At 37.5% G+C, this 18,484-nt stretch overlaps 2 protein-coding genes across 2 annotated transcripts; both read right to left on the bottom strand.

Annotated features, from left to right (window-relative positions):
- Positions 1-577: 577 nt before the first annotated feature.
- Positions 578-2,368, bottom strand: LOC110711760 (probable aspartic protease At2g35615). The gene has a single exon (XM_021890178.1). The coding sequence runs from the start codon at positions 2,342-2,344 to the stop codon at positions 1,052-1,054; it is 1,293 nt and encodes a 430-aa protein (XP_021745870.1). The 5' UTR covers positions 2,345-2,368; the 3' UTR covers positions 578-1,051.
- Positions 2,369-4,321: 1,953 nt separating this feature from the next.
- On the bottom strand, positions 4,322-17,004 carry LOC110711799 (transcription elongation factor SPT6 homolog). The gene is made up of 17 exons (XM_021890225.1): positions 16,728-17,004; positions 16,502-16,609; positions 15,884-15,998; positions 15,730-15,802; positions 15,463-15,616; positions 15,241-15,373; positions 14,887-15,154; positions 14,588-14,770; positions 14,401-14,508; positions 13,536-13,916; positions 13,344-13,454; positions 12,482-13,261; positions 9,046-9,187; positions 7,792-8,960; positions 7,237-7,446; positions 6,163-6,631; positions 4,322-5,157 (listed from the first exon to the last, which is right to left on the bottom strand). Exons 1-17 carry the CDS (start codon positions 16,759-16,761, stop codon positions 4,667-4,669), a joined length of 4,929 nt encoding a protein of 1,642 aa, XP_021745917.1. The 5' UTR covers positions 16,762-17,004; the 3' UTR covers positions 4,322-4,666.
- Positions 17,005-18,484: the final 1,480 nt, after the last annotated feature.

Raw genomic sequence — 18,484 nt, 5'->3', positions numbered from 1 at the left:
TCTAATTATTACTAATTTGTTATCAAAAAAAAAAATTATAATTAATTAATTATTTGACAGTAATTATTAGTTTAATTAAGAATTTACACGACTGATATTAGTTTAATTATTTGACATTAATTATTAGTTTAATTATTTGACAGTAATTATTAGTTTAATTAATTATTTGACAGTAATTTTTGCTGATAGCACCTTCAAAACGACGAGTTTTGAGGTGTTGTAATTAACAATGACGCACAAAACACGTCGTTTAGAAGTGCAGTAAGATAAAAAAAAATGAGTAGCAAGTGGTGGTGGGGCCCACTGTTCATCCATTTATTTCCTCACGCCATGAGGAAATTTGGTTTTCCTCATTGATGAGATGTTCATGAGGAAATTTTTCCTCATCAATTTTCCTCATGAGGAAAATATTTTCCTCATCAATTTTCCTCATGAGGAAAATATTTTCCTCATTGTTGACAATGGTCTTACACAATGCTCTGATGGAACATTGTGTACAGCTGAGCTTCTTCCTATACAATTCTCAAAATTTTAAAACAATGAATTTGATTTTTTATTTTCGAATTAACCGGTGAATATTAGTACAAACATAATCTGTATGACATGATCAGTAGTACAAAACATACAATTACTAGATATCTCTACTCACAAGAAGTCCATGAAGCTTCTCTTATAAAAATAACACAATTTTTAACATTGTGGATAGTCTTTACCTTATAAAATCAGGCTTCCTATCCGCAAAGCTTCGAGCCAATGCCTCAATATTTTTTTTTTCAAGTTTCTACAATCTGGTTCACCTGTCTAGTCACTAAACTGAATTTTGTAGGTATATATGTGAAATCGACAAATTGTTAATAACAAACATGAAGAACCATAATGCATGATCCACTTCGAAGCAAGGTCTAAAATCCAACTGCACTTTAAAGCTTATACTCTTAAAAGTCGAGGTTTTGAGGCAGAACTTCATCCTTTTTAAAGACAGTTTGTAGCTCAGCAGCATATATCAAAGGAATATGAATACAATCATAGAGTTGCTCATTCGCCTCAACCACTAAGATATATGTTTTTCAAGTACCTCACACTCGATTTTTTGAAATGAAACTAGCATTTCACCTAGATGATATCCAACACTATAAGATTGCTGAAATAAGCTCCCTAAAATAGAAGTTCCTCCTACAGGACTCGGTAACACTGCCAAGCAAAACATACCATCTTCTACCTGCAAGAACAAACTGTCAACGTCCAAGAGCACGTTCACCTCTCTTTCGAAATGAAATATCAGTCCATGAAAATTTCTTATGTCGCTTAATTTACCATTATAACATCGTTCATATGGAGGATCAGGCCATATTATCATGACTAATCCAAGTTCTTTCTCTAATTCCCCCACCAGCTCGTAGTATGCATATGGTGCTAGGAATGTCAATGTAGTCTCAGCGTCGATGATCACTCCACCACCTAAAGGACTTGGCTGAAAAATCTCTGGTGGAATCAACAGCTTCCGTTTACCTATACTTAGACTCTCGAGCACTAGATTGTACTTCCCTTCAATCACCTTTAAAGTGGTTGTTTGGCCTTCTAGGAAGAAGCCGTTTCCTAATACTAAAAGGTGCTCTGCTTCAGGATCACTGATGTTCCCTAAACAATAGGTGAACTTAGGCTCGGTTATTGAACTCATTTGCTTTATTAAGGATAAGTTGTGATATCCAAGACCAAGAATTCCATTGTATTGAGTGGAAGTGCTTTCTTGGTCATATTCACAGCCATAGATGACATTTTCGAGGGAAAAGACTTCAGCATTTGAAGTCTCGAATGCAAAGACATCACTTCCAAGAAGACTATTGGAGCGATAACTAAATGTACACGAGTTGGAAGAATCACAAGCATTATTAGGTACAAGAGCACAATTGGAAGAAGTACAAGTAATGTTGTGATAAGTTGTGGAGATTATTTGATTGGTATCGCAGCTAATGCAAGGCTGCAGGCACTGAGTTAAAACTAGCGTGCTTGCAGTGTCCATAGAAGCAAACATCTGAAACGGAGGGGTTCCAACGGAGAGCTTAACAAAGTACTCACCATCATCTGCTTGAACATTTCCTTGGAAATCACCTCCATCAACAACTCTATCAATCAAGAAAGAAAGGCGGGCTTTTGACCTCACAAAGGAAGATCTAACGCGATCATAAGGGCTCTCTTGGGGATTGTATAGAGGCGAGAGGGAGGAATCACGGTGGATGAGGCTCAAGTGGATGCTTCCTTGTGATGGTTGAGATGAAGTCAGTGCAAAAACAGAAGATACAATGACAAGTATTGCCTGTGTTGTTAGGTAAGTTTGTTTGGACATTGTTGTCAGAAGATTTTGATGTGTACTGTCAAGAAAACCGTAAATTTCAGCTGTCTTATATACTTGCATATTTAAGCTAATTAGTACATGAAAGTTTCGTTGTCTACCAGAATGAACAAGTCGGATTATTTTGTTCTTTACAGATTTACGGTTAAAATGATTAGTAGTAGGACTGTAGGAGAAAAGTAGATACAACAACCCTCCCCTCTCATCATTCTGCTCATAGATAAATTAGAAAAAAGTATTGGGTGTTCCAGCGTCACCAAGTTGTTTGGGCATGATCAATTAGAAACTAAACACATATCTCCAATGGTAACGAGTTATTATTGGTCGAGATCATGGTTAACATGATGGTTCTGGATTATGCAATAATTTGTTAAAGGGCTCGCTCTTTGGATACCCTGTTAACTTGTCAAGGACCGAAATAAGCTCAAGGTTTAGAGTTACGGATAATATTGAAGAGACCACCCACATACCTACAATTCAAAATATGGAGCATATATGTTTGATTAAAACAACTTTAATTTTTAGTTAATATTGTCATATACTCCATACTTTACAACAAATTTCACTCTTAATACATGTATTAATTATGGAGTAAAATTGTCTCGAAAGGTATTAAACATGAAAATTAGGAAAATGTTGATTTGAAGTGTATTTTGTAGGAAAATTGACATAATAGCAACGATTATTGAAGTACTTTCCTCGATGTTACCCATCCAGTAGGCTGTAGCCTGTAGGCCACAAAAACTCCAGAGAAGACACAAATAAACCACATTCATGGTAGTATTATGGAAAATTAGAAATCACCCTGTAATTAATGATAATTTTAGCACGTATTCAAGATATAATCTGCCAAAGGAACACCATTTGAATAATCACAAACTAATGATTAAATAGTTTTCATGCATGGAAAAAGAGGCTATGAATCAGAGCAGTATCGGGTTATATCAGCATCACAATCGGTAACAGAACCAGTTTATTTTTTTGCTACTGTCTCTGCCAAATTCTTCTGAGACTTGGAGTCTTAACTGAATCGCCTGTTCTGGATGTTCATAACAGGTCGAATGAACAAGTACATGTAGTCATGGTGTGTGAGCATTTAACGTAAAAAGCTTGGTCGTCTTCAGTATATTTCATTCAAGTTGTATTCACAAATGGTGTGCTCAGAGGACCACTAATTTAGCATTTCAGCTGAAAATATTTACTCTGCAAAAGTGTTCCAGAATGTAGTGATGAAAAATTTTAGTAGCATTCGTATTGGAATAATTTACTTTTCTGATTTATGAACAAACATAGAAAACCTCTTTTTTTTTTTTTTTTTTTTTAATAGAATAGAGCACAGAAAACTTTGATGTTTCCAGAACATATAATTTTCTCATTATTTTTTTCAAAGAATGCATTACAGTTGTGAATTTTATTGTACAAAGTTTCAATTGAAGTGGAGTATAATCAGTTTTCATGAATCTACAACACTATGCGCCTCTAAGTGACCAAGACGCAGACTTGGACTAGTAAGTGAGGACTTATTAAGAAATACAAAGGAAAAAGCCGATAAATACCGTATTAAGAATACAAACCATTGAAGTGAAGTTAAAGATTGACAACATTGATCAATAAAGGGAAACTACTAAACTAATGAACATACATTGAGGATGAACGATCAGGACTGCAAAAACGTAGAACTGATAATTGGCAGCATTAGGGATAGTGAATGGAATGTAGGACACATCGTCACATCTCTAACTCTCTAAGCATAAATTGCACCTTATCAGACTAACCACAAAACACGGTGCCCATCCACATCAGAGTATCAGACTTGCAGTGCTCCTCGGATAGCAATCTTACATGATTAGCTTAAACGGAGAAAATGAAACTACCAAATTGCTAACTTCCTCCTGCAATTAATCAACATCCTCAAAGTTGGAGCAAACACAATACGTAGCAACCCCATACAGCCCATATATGTAAGATTAGTTTAATCAGATAGCAATTTGTTAATAATCCAACCCAATAAATGACATAAACCAAACATATGGAGTCAAAACTAGAAATTTCTTCAGATCCAACTCTCATTTATCCCTCACCACCTAATTATATACAAAATACATCACAGATCCTCAGTGATCAGAAGGACTGGAGCATGAGAGGAGATTCAGACTGAATTATAGAGACTACATAGATTTACTTGCACTAAATGTTTACATTTACCTGGAAAAAGGATCGTAGTTATACCAAAACACTACAAAGGAGTCCTAGTCAGTACATTTTTCATCAAAATGTTAACTTGTTTCGCCACTAAGTGAGACAGCCACTAATTACCTACCACCCACCTGCTCCACCATCAGACCGCCCCTTAGAGTTGCTCTTAGAACCCGAACCCCATCCAGAGTCATTGCCAGCATCGCCACCAGTTCCGCCCCAGCCACTACTTCCGCCTCCACCACCACCTCCACTGCCATTGTCACCCCAACCCCCACCACTACTACCAGCACCACCACTTGAACCCCAGCCACCAGGAAATGCTTCCTCACCTGGAGCATTTTGGACTTTAGCACCAGGAAAGCTTCCCCAACTACCATTGTTCCCTTCTTTATTGTCAGAACCCCACTTGGAACCATGCCCACTGTCTTTGTTTTCTGAACTCCACTTGCCATAGCTGGAATCACCGCCATCTCTGCTGCCACCATCTCTGTTGCCATGATATGAGCCTCGACCACCACGCCCTCGTCCACGTCCACGGCCCCCTCCTTCATATGGCCTTGGAGCTCCACTAGGATGCCCATCACGGCCACCATTTCTATCATTCCGTCCTACAAAACCAAATGTTTAAGTATCAAGCATGAGGTGAGACATTCACTCATAACACGAAGCAAATACAACAGATCAATCTAATCTTCCAAAATCTTAAGTTCATAGTTTTATGTTTCAATAATCATCAAAACAAGGGTGTAGGCCTCAGACAATGAAGCTAACCAGCAAGAATAATACAGAACATTATATGAAGTCTAGTACAGAAACAGAGTAAGGGATAGTAATTAACGAAAACCTCCCCAAGATATATATGTTATAAGAAAAATAGATTGGCAAACAAAACTAGCAAATATCCTTCCTTTATGAACATCTTTGACATGATCCTAGATTAATCTATACACATTCCTCTTTCTAAATATCCCAAATTTGTCACCGGAAAAAAAAAAAAAAAAAAAAAAAAAAAAAAAAAAAAAACAAATCAACCAATGAACTCTTTATAGTAATCTTTCCCTTTCTATTTTTTCTCCAACATTGGGCCCCACAACCACCCACTATTTCCTCTCAACTTTATTGCTCTCTATTATCAAATAGCAGATCCCCAATGTGCATACATTGATATGGGTCATTAGGACAAAGGGAGCTCAGGGAAAATTCAAGTTAATAAGGCTGATATACAAACTTTGTACATCAGCCTTCTAAAATAGGGGGAAACCGCTACTTGAAATAGCAGTTTAGGGTAAAACCACTACTAGAAGTAGCGGTTTTCACCTGTTTTTGAAGGCTGATTAACTGGGGCTCCCTCCTAGAAGTTGTACAGCTTTAGCAGACAGAGATTTGTCATTACTAAATGGCATGAACTCTAGAGACAATTTATACAGTCAAGGCTGTTCAAAATATACACATCCATTTGGATCGAAAGAATTGCGGAAGAACACAAACTAATATATGAATAACACTAGACTCTTGAAATACATACTGGCCCTTTGCTATCCTTTATCCAGACAACAGAAGAGACAGGACCCAGGTCAAAGTCAAAGTGACTCGATCAAAGTGAGCAAAGTTACCTGTCCTAGAATGTTCTCGGTCAGAAGAACCCCGCCACCCACCATCATTGCTACCTGAACCACCCCATCCACCTCCTCCAGAAGAACCACCATTTGCTGGACTACGCATTGGTACCATAGCAGCAACTGATCGAATCGACGGAGACTCGTGAATGGGATCGTCAATGTGCCTCTGGAAATAAGCTACGAGTCTGTCGATATTATCAAACATCCTTTTGCGGAATTTGAACCCTTTTGGATATAGACCAATATACTCGTGATGGGGATTTGAACTGCGAATGTATGTGAGGATAAATGTGCCAGGGTGCTCATGTGAAATGCCAAAACTATAAACAATTCTTGATGGGAACTCTGATTTCTCAATTCGAAGGAGCTCGTCAACTTCTGCTTTTGTCCCCTTCCGGAACTTTCGATAGTTAAGCATCGCCTTCAGATGAGTAACCAGTGGATCAACATAACGGTCCATGACCTGCAATATAGACAGCAAACAGGAAATGGTCACGCTTGATATTAAGTGAGGTCAAGTGCTTTTTATCCTAGGTGAGGTGCTTTCAAAGAAAAACACAGCCTTCTGTTTTACAGTTTTTTCTGATATTTATTAGGTGTACCTCATTTGATTAAGGCACATTCAAGGCGCTACAAACATGACCCCTATCACCTTAGTTAGCTTAATCCTTTTTCATACATTAGTTTGAGGCCTTTGAGAATTGTAAAAGCCAATTTAAGTAAGTTACAATTCTAGAACCCACAGGATCACCAACACTGTAAGCTAAGCAACGAACCAGAAAGCCTATTGTATGAATGAGAGTAGCCCAGAGAATAGACATGTATGGATATTGGGCATTATAACCTATACCAGAATAATTTATTTTTTCTAAAAAAAAAATCAATTAATCGTCTTGATTCAGAACAACATTAAGCTATCAATAATATTGCTGTATATTAATACCAGTGAAAATTGGCAGAAACTCAAGCTATCTACCAAATGTTAACTAAAAGCAAGTGCATGCATGATATGCACAGAATCATAATGCGTAGAAAATAAAAGAATGAAAAGGTGAATGGAATACTTACCTCATCCAGGTCCTCAAAAGTGTCCTCTCCAATTTTAAGTGTTTTCCCAATACGAAGCAAACTTGATATACCTTTGTGGTCCTTTCCACCTTCAATTATATCCTTGTGGGCAAAAACACCATCATAAACCTTTAAGGTCAAGGTCAAATAAGATGGACCACGAGAACTTGGACGAATGACACTTTCACCAGGATCCTTGTCTGCTAAAAGCTATACAACACAAATAAGGGAAGGTGGGTGAGCAAAAGGAATAAAGAATAGGGAATAGAATCACCTCCAGAACCTGATGATGCAAAACATAAGAAAACAATAAGATGCAGACATCAACTTCAAAAAAGTCTTATAAAGGGGCCTGCCTTGGGAAAATATTTAGCGCGTAATATTAAGCTTCAGAAGCCTTTAAAGGCTTAGAGAATGTTGAAAATATTAAGCTTCAGAAGCCTTTGAAGGCTTAGAGAACATTGAAAATTGTCCACCCCTTAAAAAAAAATTAAATAAACTCCAACGTCCAATAGATTCTTAGAAAGAAGAGACAGCAAGCATCTGAACACATACCTCCATTGCATCATCAGCTGTTATATTCTGAAATCGAGGATGAACAATCATCCTCGACTTGAAATGCTTTTTCGCAAGTTCCTTATCCCTACGAGCCTTGTCTTTCTCAGTCGGTAAACTGCTACGGTCTTCATGATAGTAAGGGTCCAAGCTCTCCACATTCTGAGGCCCGGTATTCCTCATGTCATTATCTTTACAAGTGAGGACCACCTGGTATCTATTTTTCAGGATAGATTTGATCTTACATGTGAGAATTTCACCTTCATGCAACTTCTCAGTCAAATCACAATCCCTCCAATCATCTGAAAAATCTTCCCTTGTAAGCATACCAGATAATCCAGAGTCCAAGACACACATTGCTCTTTGAGGTTGGACCCTGCGAACAGTAGCTTGAACAATTCGTCCTTCACCCAAGGTAGAATCAGTCTCCCCAGAAATCATATTAAACTCTTCATCTTGACTAGGTTCTTCATACGGTTTACGCCAATCTTGAAAGCCTTGAATTAACTCCAGTTTTATGGCATGCAAGGTCTCTACCTTAGATAAACGGTCTGTATCCTTTGCATAAGCTTCAACATTAAAAGATTTTAATGCACTTGGCCTATCTCTTAGATTTTCAATTGCCATCTCAATATCATCATCATCCAAATTATCATCCCCGACAATTTCTCTATAAATATCTTTTGCCATTTCCTGTGCTAGAGCATAGGACTCTGGATGTATTCTTGTATCATCCAGGACGTCTACAAACTGGCTGGTGCTAACAGCTAAACCACTACGCCTAATACGCAAAAAACCAGAAGCACTGATAAATACTTTTTTGCCAAGTCCATGTGCAGTCAACAAATCTTTCCTTGTAACTATTGCCCCAGCTCTGCCAAGTGATCTTTGCAAGGATGCTGCTTTCCTGGGACCAAGACCAGAAATAAACTGCAATGGAGCAATTAACCAATCATGATTTGCAGCCAGATTGAGATCAAGCCCCACCTGATTAGTGACATCAACCATAACCTGTTCCACCATACCATACTTCTCATCATCATTAAGAAAGCTCTCTAAAGCACTGATTTTCCAAGACAAAATTTCCCTGCCTGGCCCACAAAGATTAGCAACCATGGCTAATGGATTTTGAAGGTACCGTCCGAGCGCAACACCACGTCTCACAATGCCTGAAAATAAGCAACCATATAAATATCAAACTAATTGAGAATAACAAGAACTATAATAAGGTAGCAGAAACCTGGTCTAATTTACCTGGATGTCCAGGGATCTGATCAGATGATATATGAGAATTTTCATACAGACGAGGCAAAGATTCATCCCCATAGAAAACACTCAGCCCATCCATTTCATGACCCACATCTCTAGGATTTTCTTCGACCATCTTGAACACAATCTGAAAGGAATATAAAATAATATATGAAGACAGCACAACTTCCTCCAAACAATAGAAAGCCTAAAAACAATCCGCATTTCATTGACGACAGCAATTTGAACCCCAAAAAAAAAAAAAAACTAAATTTGCTATAACAAGAGAAAAATCATGCAAAGGAATTCACAAAAACTTTAGTCTTTGTTTGCAAGTGTAGTTACTCAGTTTCATTATTCTTTTTCCTAACAAGGGTAACAACAGAAAAATGATCTTTTCACGAGGTGGGGATATGAGTGAGAATCAGAGCATTTTCTGATGTGCAATTTCTCAAATTTTGAGATGAGAACACCATCCTGATTATGGACACAAATGTGGGCAAATGACTTAAATAAAAATAAGTTTATGGGATTAAGGCTTTGATTGATAATTTTAATAGCAACAGTATTCTGTTTTTGTGTTTTCGTTTATGAACATGCGGGGCATCAATCATCTGCAGTGCCCAGCTTCTATTCCCGACCACAAAATAAGAGTTACTGCTTCATAGAGTATTATGTTAGGCTCAGCACAAAGCTCAAATTAAAAGCACGTATGACTGCCACATACAAGTCATAGCTTTGTAATCAAGTGTAAAAAAAAGAGTCAAAAGCAAAAGGAGGAGAGAAACTATGCACCACCAACCACACAAACAGAAGAGAGAGCCACGAGGACATGCATCAGGAGCAAGCAATCAGAACTCCAGCCATCTTAACCCGCTTGATTCACCCCATCATACATTAGCCTCCAAAACCTCACTTCTTATTTTAGATGTATCTGCATTTGATAGAAGTAGGGAATTTCCTCCAAATCTAAATATTCATATCCTATTTTAGACCAATTATCATCCAAAACTCTCTTCCCTAACTTTCCGTTGGTAAAGGTGGCCAAAAAAGAACAGCCATGTTGAGCCTGTCTTCCTAGCCCAGAATGGCATGGGTATGTATCAACATCAGTACAGCAAAATATTATTTGTATGACAGCTAGGGTTTTCCATTTTTCATTAAGACATCACCATAAAATTGATCAACTACCAATAGGGTTTCTTACTCCTTGAAAAATTGGAGAGAAAATTCATAGCTAATCCCTCACAACTTTCCTTCTCCAGTTTTTGTTCAGAACATGCAAAGCTAATAAAAAAATTAATTGTAGACATACACAACCCCTCATTGGTGGGCTTCCAACAGATAAGGACTTAATTTTGACACAACTTCATTGGAAATCTGAGAAATTATGGAAGTTTAAACCTTGACTAAATGTAATAGAGGGAACATTTAAGAATGTGAAATAGATGAAATGATGAAAAATAAAGTGGATTCAAAGGTTGAATTTGATGACGATGTTCAATGAATAGCTGGATTACAATTGTGAATTAGTAAGGATGTGGATGCAAAGGTTGAATTTGGTGATGATGTTCAATGCATAGCTGAATTACAATGGTAAATTAGTGGATGCAAAGGTCAAATTTGATGATTACGTTCAATGAATAGCTGGATTACAATGGTGACTTAGTAACGGAAGGGGGGAAGGGATGGCTCAACTCTAGCACTCTAACATTGGAAAATAATGACAATGAGTAATGAGGGGTAGTGATTGGAGTGGTCTGTCAGGACCTGCAGGGCAGAGAGGGTAGCTGAGCAGGTTCGGGAGGAGAGAGGGTAAGGAAAAAAAATTTGCCTAATAACATGCTTCTGTTCACACAGGATCATTAGTGGAAACATCACTCGTAATTTAGTTTATTCTAGAATAACATACTGTTAGGATTACATGGGAAGGCCCACCATGATTGATAGTAATTTAGTGAATTGTGTATTCTATAAACTGGAACTACTTACTCTGAATTTTAAAATAAGCTCATTATACTGCTTTTAGCTTAAAACTCTTGAAATCTTAAAATTTGACCTGCAAGTGATACATTGCAATCTCTGGAATAAAAATTAGGAATTTCCATAGAAATATCAGTTGCAATGATTAACGATTTGAACTTATCTGTTCATATGGGAGGAAGCCAAGGTGGTTGACAGGCTGACCCACTAACATTCACAATACTCCCTCTGAATGTTTGACTCACATTTGCCATGAACTTTGACGTTATTATATATCAAAAACAAATCTAACAAGATCTCACATGACTATATATCTATATATTTCCTTACTAATCACAAAAGACAGACGAAGGGGTGTGTGTGGAATAAGTGTCAAGAACAGTGAGTAAACTAAAATAATTGAGGTAGTAAAATGAGAGCTTATAATGTATCTGTATACCAGCAGTGACATTGTTCCTCCTCCAAGAATAAAGCAAAACTACGTAGTACATAATATACTCTCCCTCTATTTTAAACAAATTCTAGCAAATACTCCTTCCATACACAAGTAAAAGTCTAATTTGCCTTCTGAACACATGTTTAGGGTGGTAGGGTGGTAAATAAATAAATACGAGAGTGGGGTTCTGATTCAATAAAAGTGAATAAAAAAAGAAGATAGTGGGGTTTGATCCAATAAATATAAAATAAAAAAGAGAGAAGATAGTGGAGTTTGGTTCAATAAAAGAGAAAAAAAAAAATAGGGTTTGTTTGGCATCGTTATTTGTTTTCAATTTCCTTTTTTTAAAACCAATAAGTAGGAAACAAGAAAAAAGTGTTTCCACTTATCTGTTGTGAGTTTTAAAAAGTATCATGATTTTAATAAGTTTGACTAATTTTTGATTCATTATATGACATATATCATATGATTTTGAAAACAAAAAAAATAAAAATAAAAAACCACAACGATACCAAACGGACCCTAAAATAGTGGGGTTTGGTTGATTAAAGGTGGAATAATCACAATAGATAAAGGTGAAATGGAACTTTAATTTAGGGACAAGACTTTTCCGTGAAATGATACTTTTATTTGAAGATGAAGAGAGTATTCTCAATTCTCTCTCCTTATTAGTTCCAAAATAAACTCCGGATACAATTTCCTAGTTGAACCTTCATTCACTACATTGATGATCTTCTTTACCCTAGCCCATATGCAAATTACTAAAATCACAAATGAAAAAGAAGTGGAAAGAGTATAAGAGATGCATGAAGAATTGAAGACTATCAATTCACAAAGCTTCAAACTCCAGCAACCCCATAGTACCAGCCCAATTTACAATTAGCGAACAATTACAAAGTGGGATCAATATTTCACCAAAATAACACAAAGTGGAAACAATTAAACAATCAAAAGCAGCTGCAAGATTCATATCTAGGGACTACAGTTCAGAAAAAAAAAATATCAGTAAATCAGAACAAATACCTCATAAATATCATCCTTTAGCCGGGTGCAAGACAAACTCACAGCCCCCAAGACTACAACCTGAGGTTGATGTTCAGTCATGAATCTTAAAAGACTCTGCTGGTCGTGCTTTTTACGCTGCTGGTCATTAACGTTTTGTGACCTCAAGCTGATTGACCCGGCCTTTAGAACATCAACAATCTCACCAAGTGAATCCAACATAACGAAAGTGGTTGGTGAATTTCCAAAACCCCAACAGCAAGCCATGACCCTCGGTGCTGCCTCCTCATCTGAGCTAATATCACTTTCCTTACGCTGGTATGGAGCCACAGAAACTTTATCCCAAAGACATTTTCCATAATCCATAAGCAACCAACTCTTAGCCCTGCTAGTCAACAACAATCTAGCTTCCTTCTCTAAGGCTGGTAAGATGAAATTATGTATAGCATCCTGTAAGATCAGTCTTCTCTGCTCATTCCAAAGCTGTGCTAGCTTGCTCACAGCCAAACTAGTATACAGAAGCTCCAAATCAGCAATCAGTTTCTTAAGCTTTTCCTCTGGCCATTTGATTGTGACCTGGAGGAGTTTTTCCTCTTCAGCCTTCTGGATAAGAAGCCACTGCGCATCTTCAAATTTGTTCAATGGTTTGTTGCGTAACCACTTAATGCCTGCAAACTGATGGAAAGCATCTATGACAACATTCCCATCAGGTGTAGGAGTTGTTGAAACCACCGCATTGTCGAAATAATTACTACGAAAATGCTTTTTCACAGAGGGCTCACAACTTATCTCAATTGCAGCCTGCATATAGCCACAATGCATTTAAAAACAAGGTACAACTATAATCCAGGCAAAATATAATCCAAAAGACTCATACACATACCATGTGCCTAGCACCTTTAAGCACTTCTTGAGGTGAATTAAACATTGCACAGGTAAAATTAGATGCAACTTCCTCCGGTGTCTCCTTTGGATCCTCTGGTTCATCCACTCCCTACAGCAAGTTCAAGAAAGCAGGTTAAATTGAAAGAAAGCACACTGAAGAGTCAAAGGAGTAAAAAAAAAAAATCCTTACATCCAAAGAGATCTGTGCACCAAACTGCTCAGAACTATGGCCAAATTTGCTAGCAACCTCCCATAAACCAGCTTTGTTGCATATGCTATAAAGTGACTTCCGCTTGGGCCTTCTATATTGCCCTTCATCCACCCCAGCCTCACCAGGAGGGAAATGCAAGTTAAATTTTGAATCAACATCATCAACTTCCCTTTCAGATTCTGCAACTCTCAGCGCCCCAATAATTGATTCAAAAAGTTGTTGATTCAAACGTAATCTGGTCTCATCGTATATTCTACGTGATTCTTCCTCAAACCTTTTATTATAGTATCCCAGGAGAGCACTCTTTCGCTTTTGAAGAAGCAACCATTTTCTATCCAAATCCTGGACAGCCCAAAGCACCTGCATAGACACATCATATCTAATCTCAAAACTAAACCTAGCAGGTAAGCAGATCACGACCAACAATTAAACAGCAGTCTAAACCATGAAGTCACCATAAGAAAAACTTGAGACCTCATAAATTTATATAATTCAAGTATGTTACTTTAAAAAAGGTTAATAATTGACTGCTGACCTAAATTTAATTTAAAAGTGGGAATTTTCTAACAATTTAACCTCCTCAAATGTCTGCAGTACTGATTCTAAGGTTATCCTGCTGAAAGACTTTATTCCAGCTTCTTGAAAAATCACCAGCCTCACTTGCCAGAGATAAATTTTTTTAAAAAAAATTCAAATCTTAATCAGAGATCCTACATATTCTTTGGGATTGGTAGAGTTTTATATTACTCCGTATAAAGATTGAGACCACTCTGTAAACTATAACTTCAAGCATCTACTTGCTAATTAAATTTCAAGTATTATTATAAATTTCAAGTGTGATTACCTTGTGCCATTTTAAAGCAGGCTTATCATGATTGACATCTTCACCCGTCTCTGGATCTTTCAACAGACTGGCAATGTCCTCTTTGCGGTACATAGCAATATAAGGGAGCTGGAAATGATAGAAGAAAACTAATGAGCCAAAATAAGACAAGATCTGACAGCAGCAGGCAGACAAAGCCAAAACTCACATCAAGTTTCTGAATATGTGTGAAGTTCAAAAAATTTTGAATATGATACTCCGTTTCTTCTCCAAATGATATGTTCACAAGGCCAGGAAATTGACCAGACCCTAGATGTTTTTTTATCCACTTGGCCTCTTCTACAATGGACTCAGCATCCGTGGAAGGTGGACCAGTGCTCTCCTCAGATATCTGTCAGCAAAAAAGTCGAGAAATCACGTTTACCCTAGACCATAACTTCAGTAAATTTGACTAGAGATGCAGCAAATAATTGTTAAGAGATTGAGTATTTGGGCACAGAAAATTACCTGCATTCTTTCTGGTATGTCAATCTCCCGGATACGATCATCCTTGTCAGTCATATACCGTTCAGCAAGAATGATAGGTTCAAATTCATGCTCCAGCCTTCTCTCATTCCATTCACCACTTTCATCATATCTGTCTCTTTCAAGTGTTTTTCGACGCATATCCAGAAGTTCTTCAACGTCTCCAAAAATATCTTGGGCTTCCTGTAGCGAGGATGACGGAACTCCTCCAGCTTGCCTATGCTTCTTTTTTTTGTTCTTATTAACCCGTCTACATTTAGTATAAGCCAATAGAAAAACCATCAAGGGACATTATTAGTGTTGAACAGAACCTAAAGGAAGACATAAGATCCGTACCTAACAGGCACCCCATCAGCATCCATATCATCTTCAGACACAATAAAATCAGCCATGTCATCCTCATCAGCCAAGTCTACATCATCTGCTTCTAGCTGATCATCCTCTTCTGGGACATCCTCAGCTGGCCCTCCTGTGACAACACAAAAGCACGAAATGAGAAAAAATATAATAATAAATCAAAATGCATGTATAACCTGTAAAGGAGCAAAGATTATTCACCATCATCGTCGCCAAATAAAGTGTGTTTGACATGGTCCTCGGCCATCCTTCCACCTCTCCCAGATCCATAGAAATCATCCTCATCGGAAAGTCCAGAATGCCCAGCATCAGTATCACGCCGAGCCTTCTTCAACCTCTTAAACTTTTTGCTATCCTGTAAAAGGCAAGCAAATGCCAGAAATTTTAAACAGGGAAACCAACCGAAAATCAAATGCATTAATCTACCAGCTATAAAACCATAAGCCATTAACAGCAAATAACACTCACAGCTTTACGAGCAACTTTAACATTGTTGTCCAAGAGAAGCTCATAGTCGTCGTCATCAAGTTCAAAGGACTCCCTACAATAAATCAAAACAATGTCAAAGAAAAATTCCATTTTTCCTTTAAATGTTTTTTTTCTTTTGGGGAAGATGACCTACCTCTTCTTTTTTTTCTTCTTTTTATGTCTTTCCTCTTCATCTTCTTCAGGTTCCTCTTCTTCATCATCACCCTCGACAATAAAACCATCGTCCTCAAACTCATCTTGTCCTTCTTCTGTAAGAAAAATCAGCTCATTTACATCTACATTAATGTGTAGCAACAAGTATCCAATACAATCATAACCATTACAAAAACAGATCATCATTTACACTTTAAAATTTCATTTTGCAACCAAATATGACACTCAAATGATAAAAATTACCGAATTCCAATTATTTAAAGAAACCGCATTGCTGTTTCAGTTGTTTGCATGACATCAAAAAATGTTCATCAGTGTCTTTACCTTTCACTCAAATCAAAGGAGGACAGAAACTACAAAATTTTACAAATGTTCCCAAGATTATTGTTCCAAATTCCAGCAAAAAGCTCAAAAAAAACGACACCCAATCTCTAATAACCTTACTCATAGAAAGAAAACCCCAGAAAATGGAAACCCTAATTTCGTACCCAAAAAAACCCAGAAATTGCAAACTAAAGCGTAATCAGATGCAAAAACGACGAACTTGAAGATCATTCAGCACACAAAAAAAAAATCAAAAAAAATAGAAGAAACAAACCGTCATCTTCATCTTCATCATCGTCTACACCACCGCCACCTTCGCCATCATCGAGTTCTTCACCTTCTTCCTCTTGTTCTCTCTCATCATCCTGAACCTCGAGCTCTTCTGGGAAACAAAAATCGATTTCACCAAACAAAGAATTAGTACAATACCAAAAATTAGGGTTTCGAGTGGGAGTAAAAATGGCGAGTATTGAAAACACGATAGAATTCAAGGGTTTTACCTTCATCGTCTGATACTACAGCTCTTCCAGCCATTTTTTTCAGCGAGAGAGAATTAGGGCAAAAACCCTAGAAATTTGAGGGAAATCGAAGAATTTGGGAAAATTTGGAGACAAATTTGAGAGTTTTGGATTTATTTTTTTATTTTTTTCTTTGCTCAAGAGAAATGAAGCAGAGGTTATGGAGCAGCCAGGAGAGAGTGTGTATGTGAGCAGATGAAAATGATTTATACTATAAGGGTGGATTTAAAAAAAAAAAAAAAAAAGGAAAATTATGGGAATGATTTCACCTTTGGGCCGTTCGTTTTTAATAATCCCCCGTTCTTTTTTTAATGGTCCCAACCGGTTATTTAACTTGTTATAGCAAGTTACATGCCACGTGTCGCAGTCTAATTGACCTAAAATATAAAAAAAATTAAAAAATTATACTTAATTAATTAAGAAACTACTTGTTTCATAAAAAAAAAAAAAAAAAAAAAAATCTCACCAGCCCAACCACCCTCCACGGCTGCCAACCACCACCAGCCTTCCCTGTTGCCTGCCCACCGACGACGGAGGGCCACGCCGACTGCCACTAATGCTTCCCTTTCTCCACCACTGCCGCCACCGCACTCTCCCATGACCACCACGAATACCCTCTTCCTCCCCTTCCCAGCCCCGAAACCCTCCTCCCTCTCCTTGCGCAGCCACACCCAACCAGTCATCGACACTTTCCCCTCCCCTAGCTGCCTAACCCAAAAACCTTATCCCTTTTTCGGCCCCCTCCCCTCCCCTCGCCCCAATTTCGGCCCCTTTGCCCTTCCCAAGCCTCGATTTCGGCCCCCTCTCCTTCCCATCCTTAATTTCGGAAATGCATTTGATGGTTTAAGGCGACGAAAGGTGCCGGAATAAAGGTGGCGACCGGAGCGGGGCTAACAGCCAGTCTGGGACGACGGTCAGGGCGCGACGATGTTGGGGGCTGAGACGACAGTCAGGTCGCGGGGATGCTGGGGGCTAGGACGACGGTGGGGCAGGGAGGTGGCTAGTAATGGTTTTAATTTTTAGTTTTTTTTTCATGAGAAAATTATTAGAAATAAGTAAATTAATGTTAATTGCTAATTATCATTTCTTAAAACAAAATTAAAATTAAAACTTATTTTTTTGACCAATTACGTGGTGACACGTGTAAAATAAACTTAAAAAAAAATTACCTCTTCAACCGGTTACTGGTCACCCGGAACCATTAAAAATAATGGGGGTAAAGGTGGGATTATTAAAAAATAATCCAAAGGTGGGATTATTAAAAACGAACGGCGCAAAGGTAGGATTATTCCCATGAATTTTTCCAAAAGAAAATTATGAAAAAACACAAACTTTTATATGCGGTAATACCGTGTGGCCAGCTATTAGATGGTTACTCCCTCCGTATTTTATTACGAGTACTAGTTTCAAATCTTCATTGGCGGAGTAGGAGAAATAGTTCAAAGTAATAAAGTATGAATAAAGTTGAGTTTGTGAAAAAATAAAGTATGGTAGTTGGGAGAAGAGAGAATATGAAAATATTATATTATAATAGTTTGGGGCCCATTATGAGAGAAAAATTAGTAAAAGATTATAAAAGATTTTCAAAAAAACGAAATGAAGCAAGTAATAAAATACAGTCGTAAAAGGAAAGTAGAGCAAGTAATAAAATATGGAGGGAGGATTTCATCAGGCCGAGTTCAGTTCACCTTAAAAAAAATATTATTCAGTAAAAATAATTACAATTCACTAAAAATAAG

Source organism: Chenopodium quinoa, unplaced genomic scaffold (assembly GCF_001683475.1).
Source record: "Chenopodium quinoa cultivar QQ74 unplaced genomic scaffold, ASM168347v1, whole genome shotgun sequence".
Classification (NCBI taxonomy): domain Eukaryota; kingdom Viridiplantae; phylum Streptophyta; class Magnoliopsida; order Caryophyllales; family Amaranthaceae; genus Chenopodium; species Chenopodium quinoa.
Note: the sequence above shows the minus strand (reverse complement) of the source record. Positions and strands in the feature narration are given on the sequence as shown.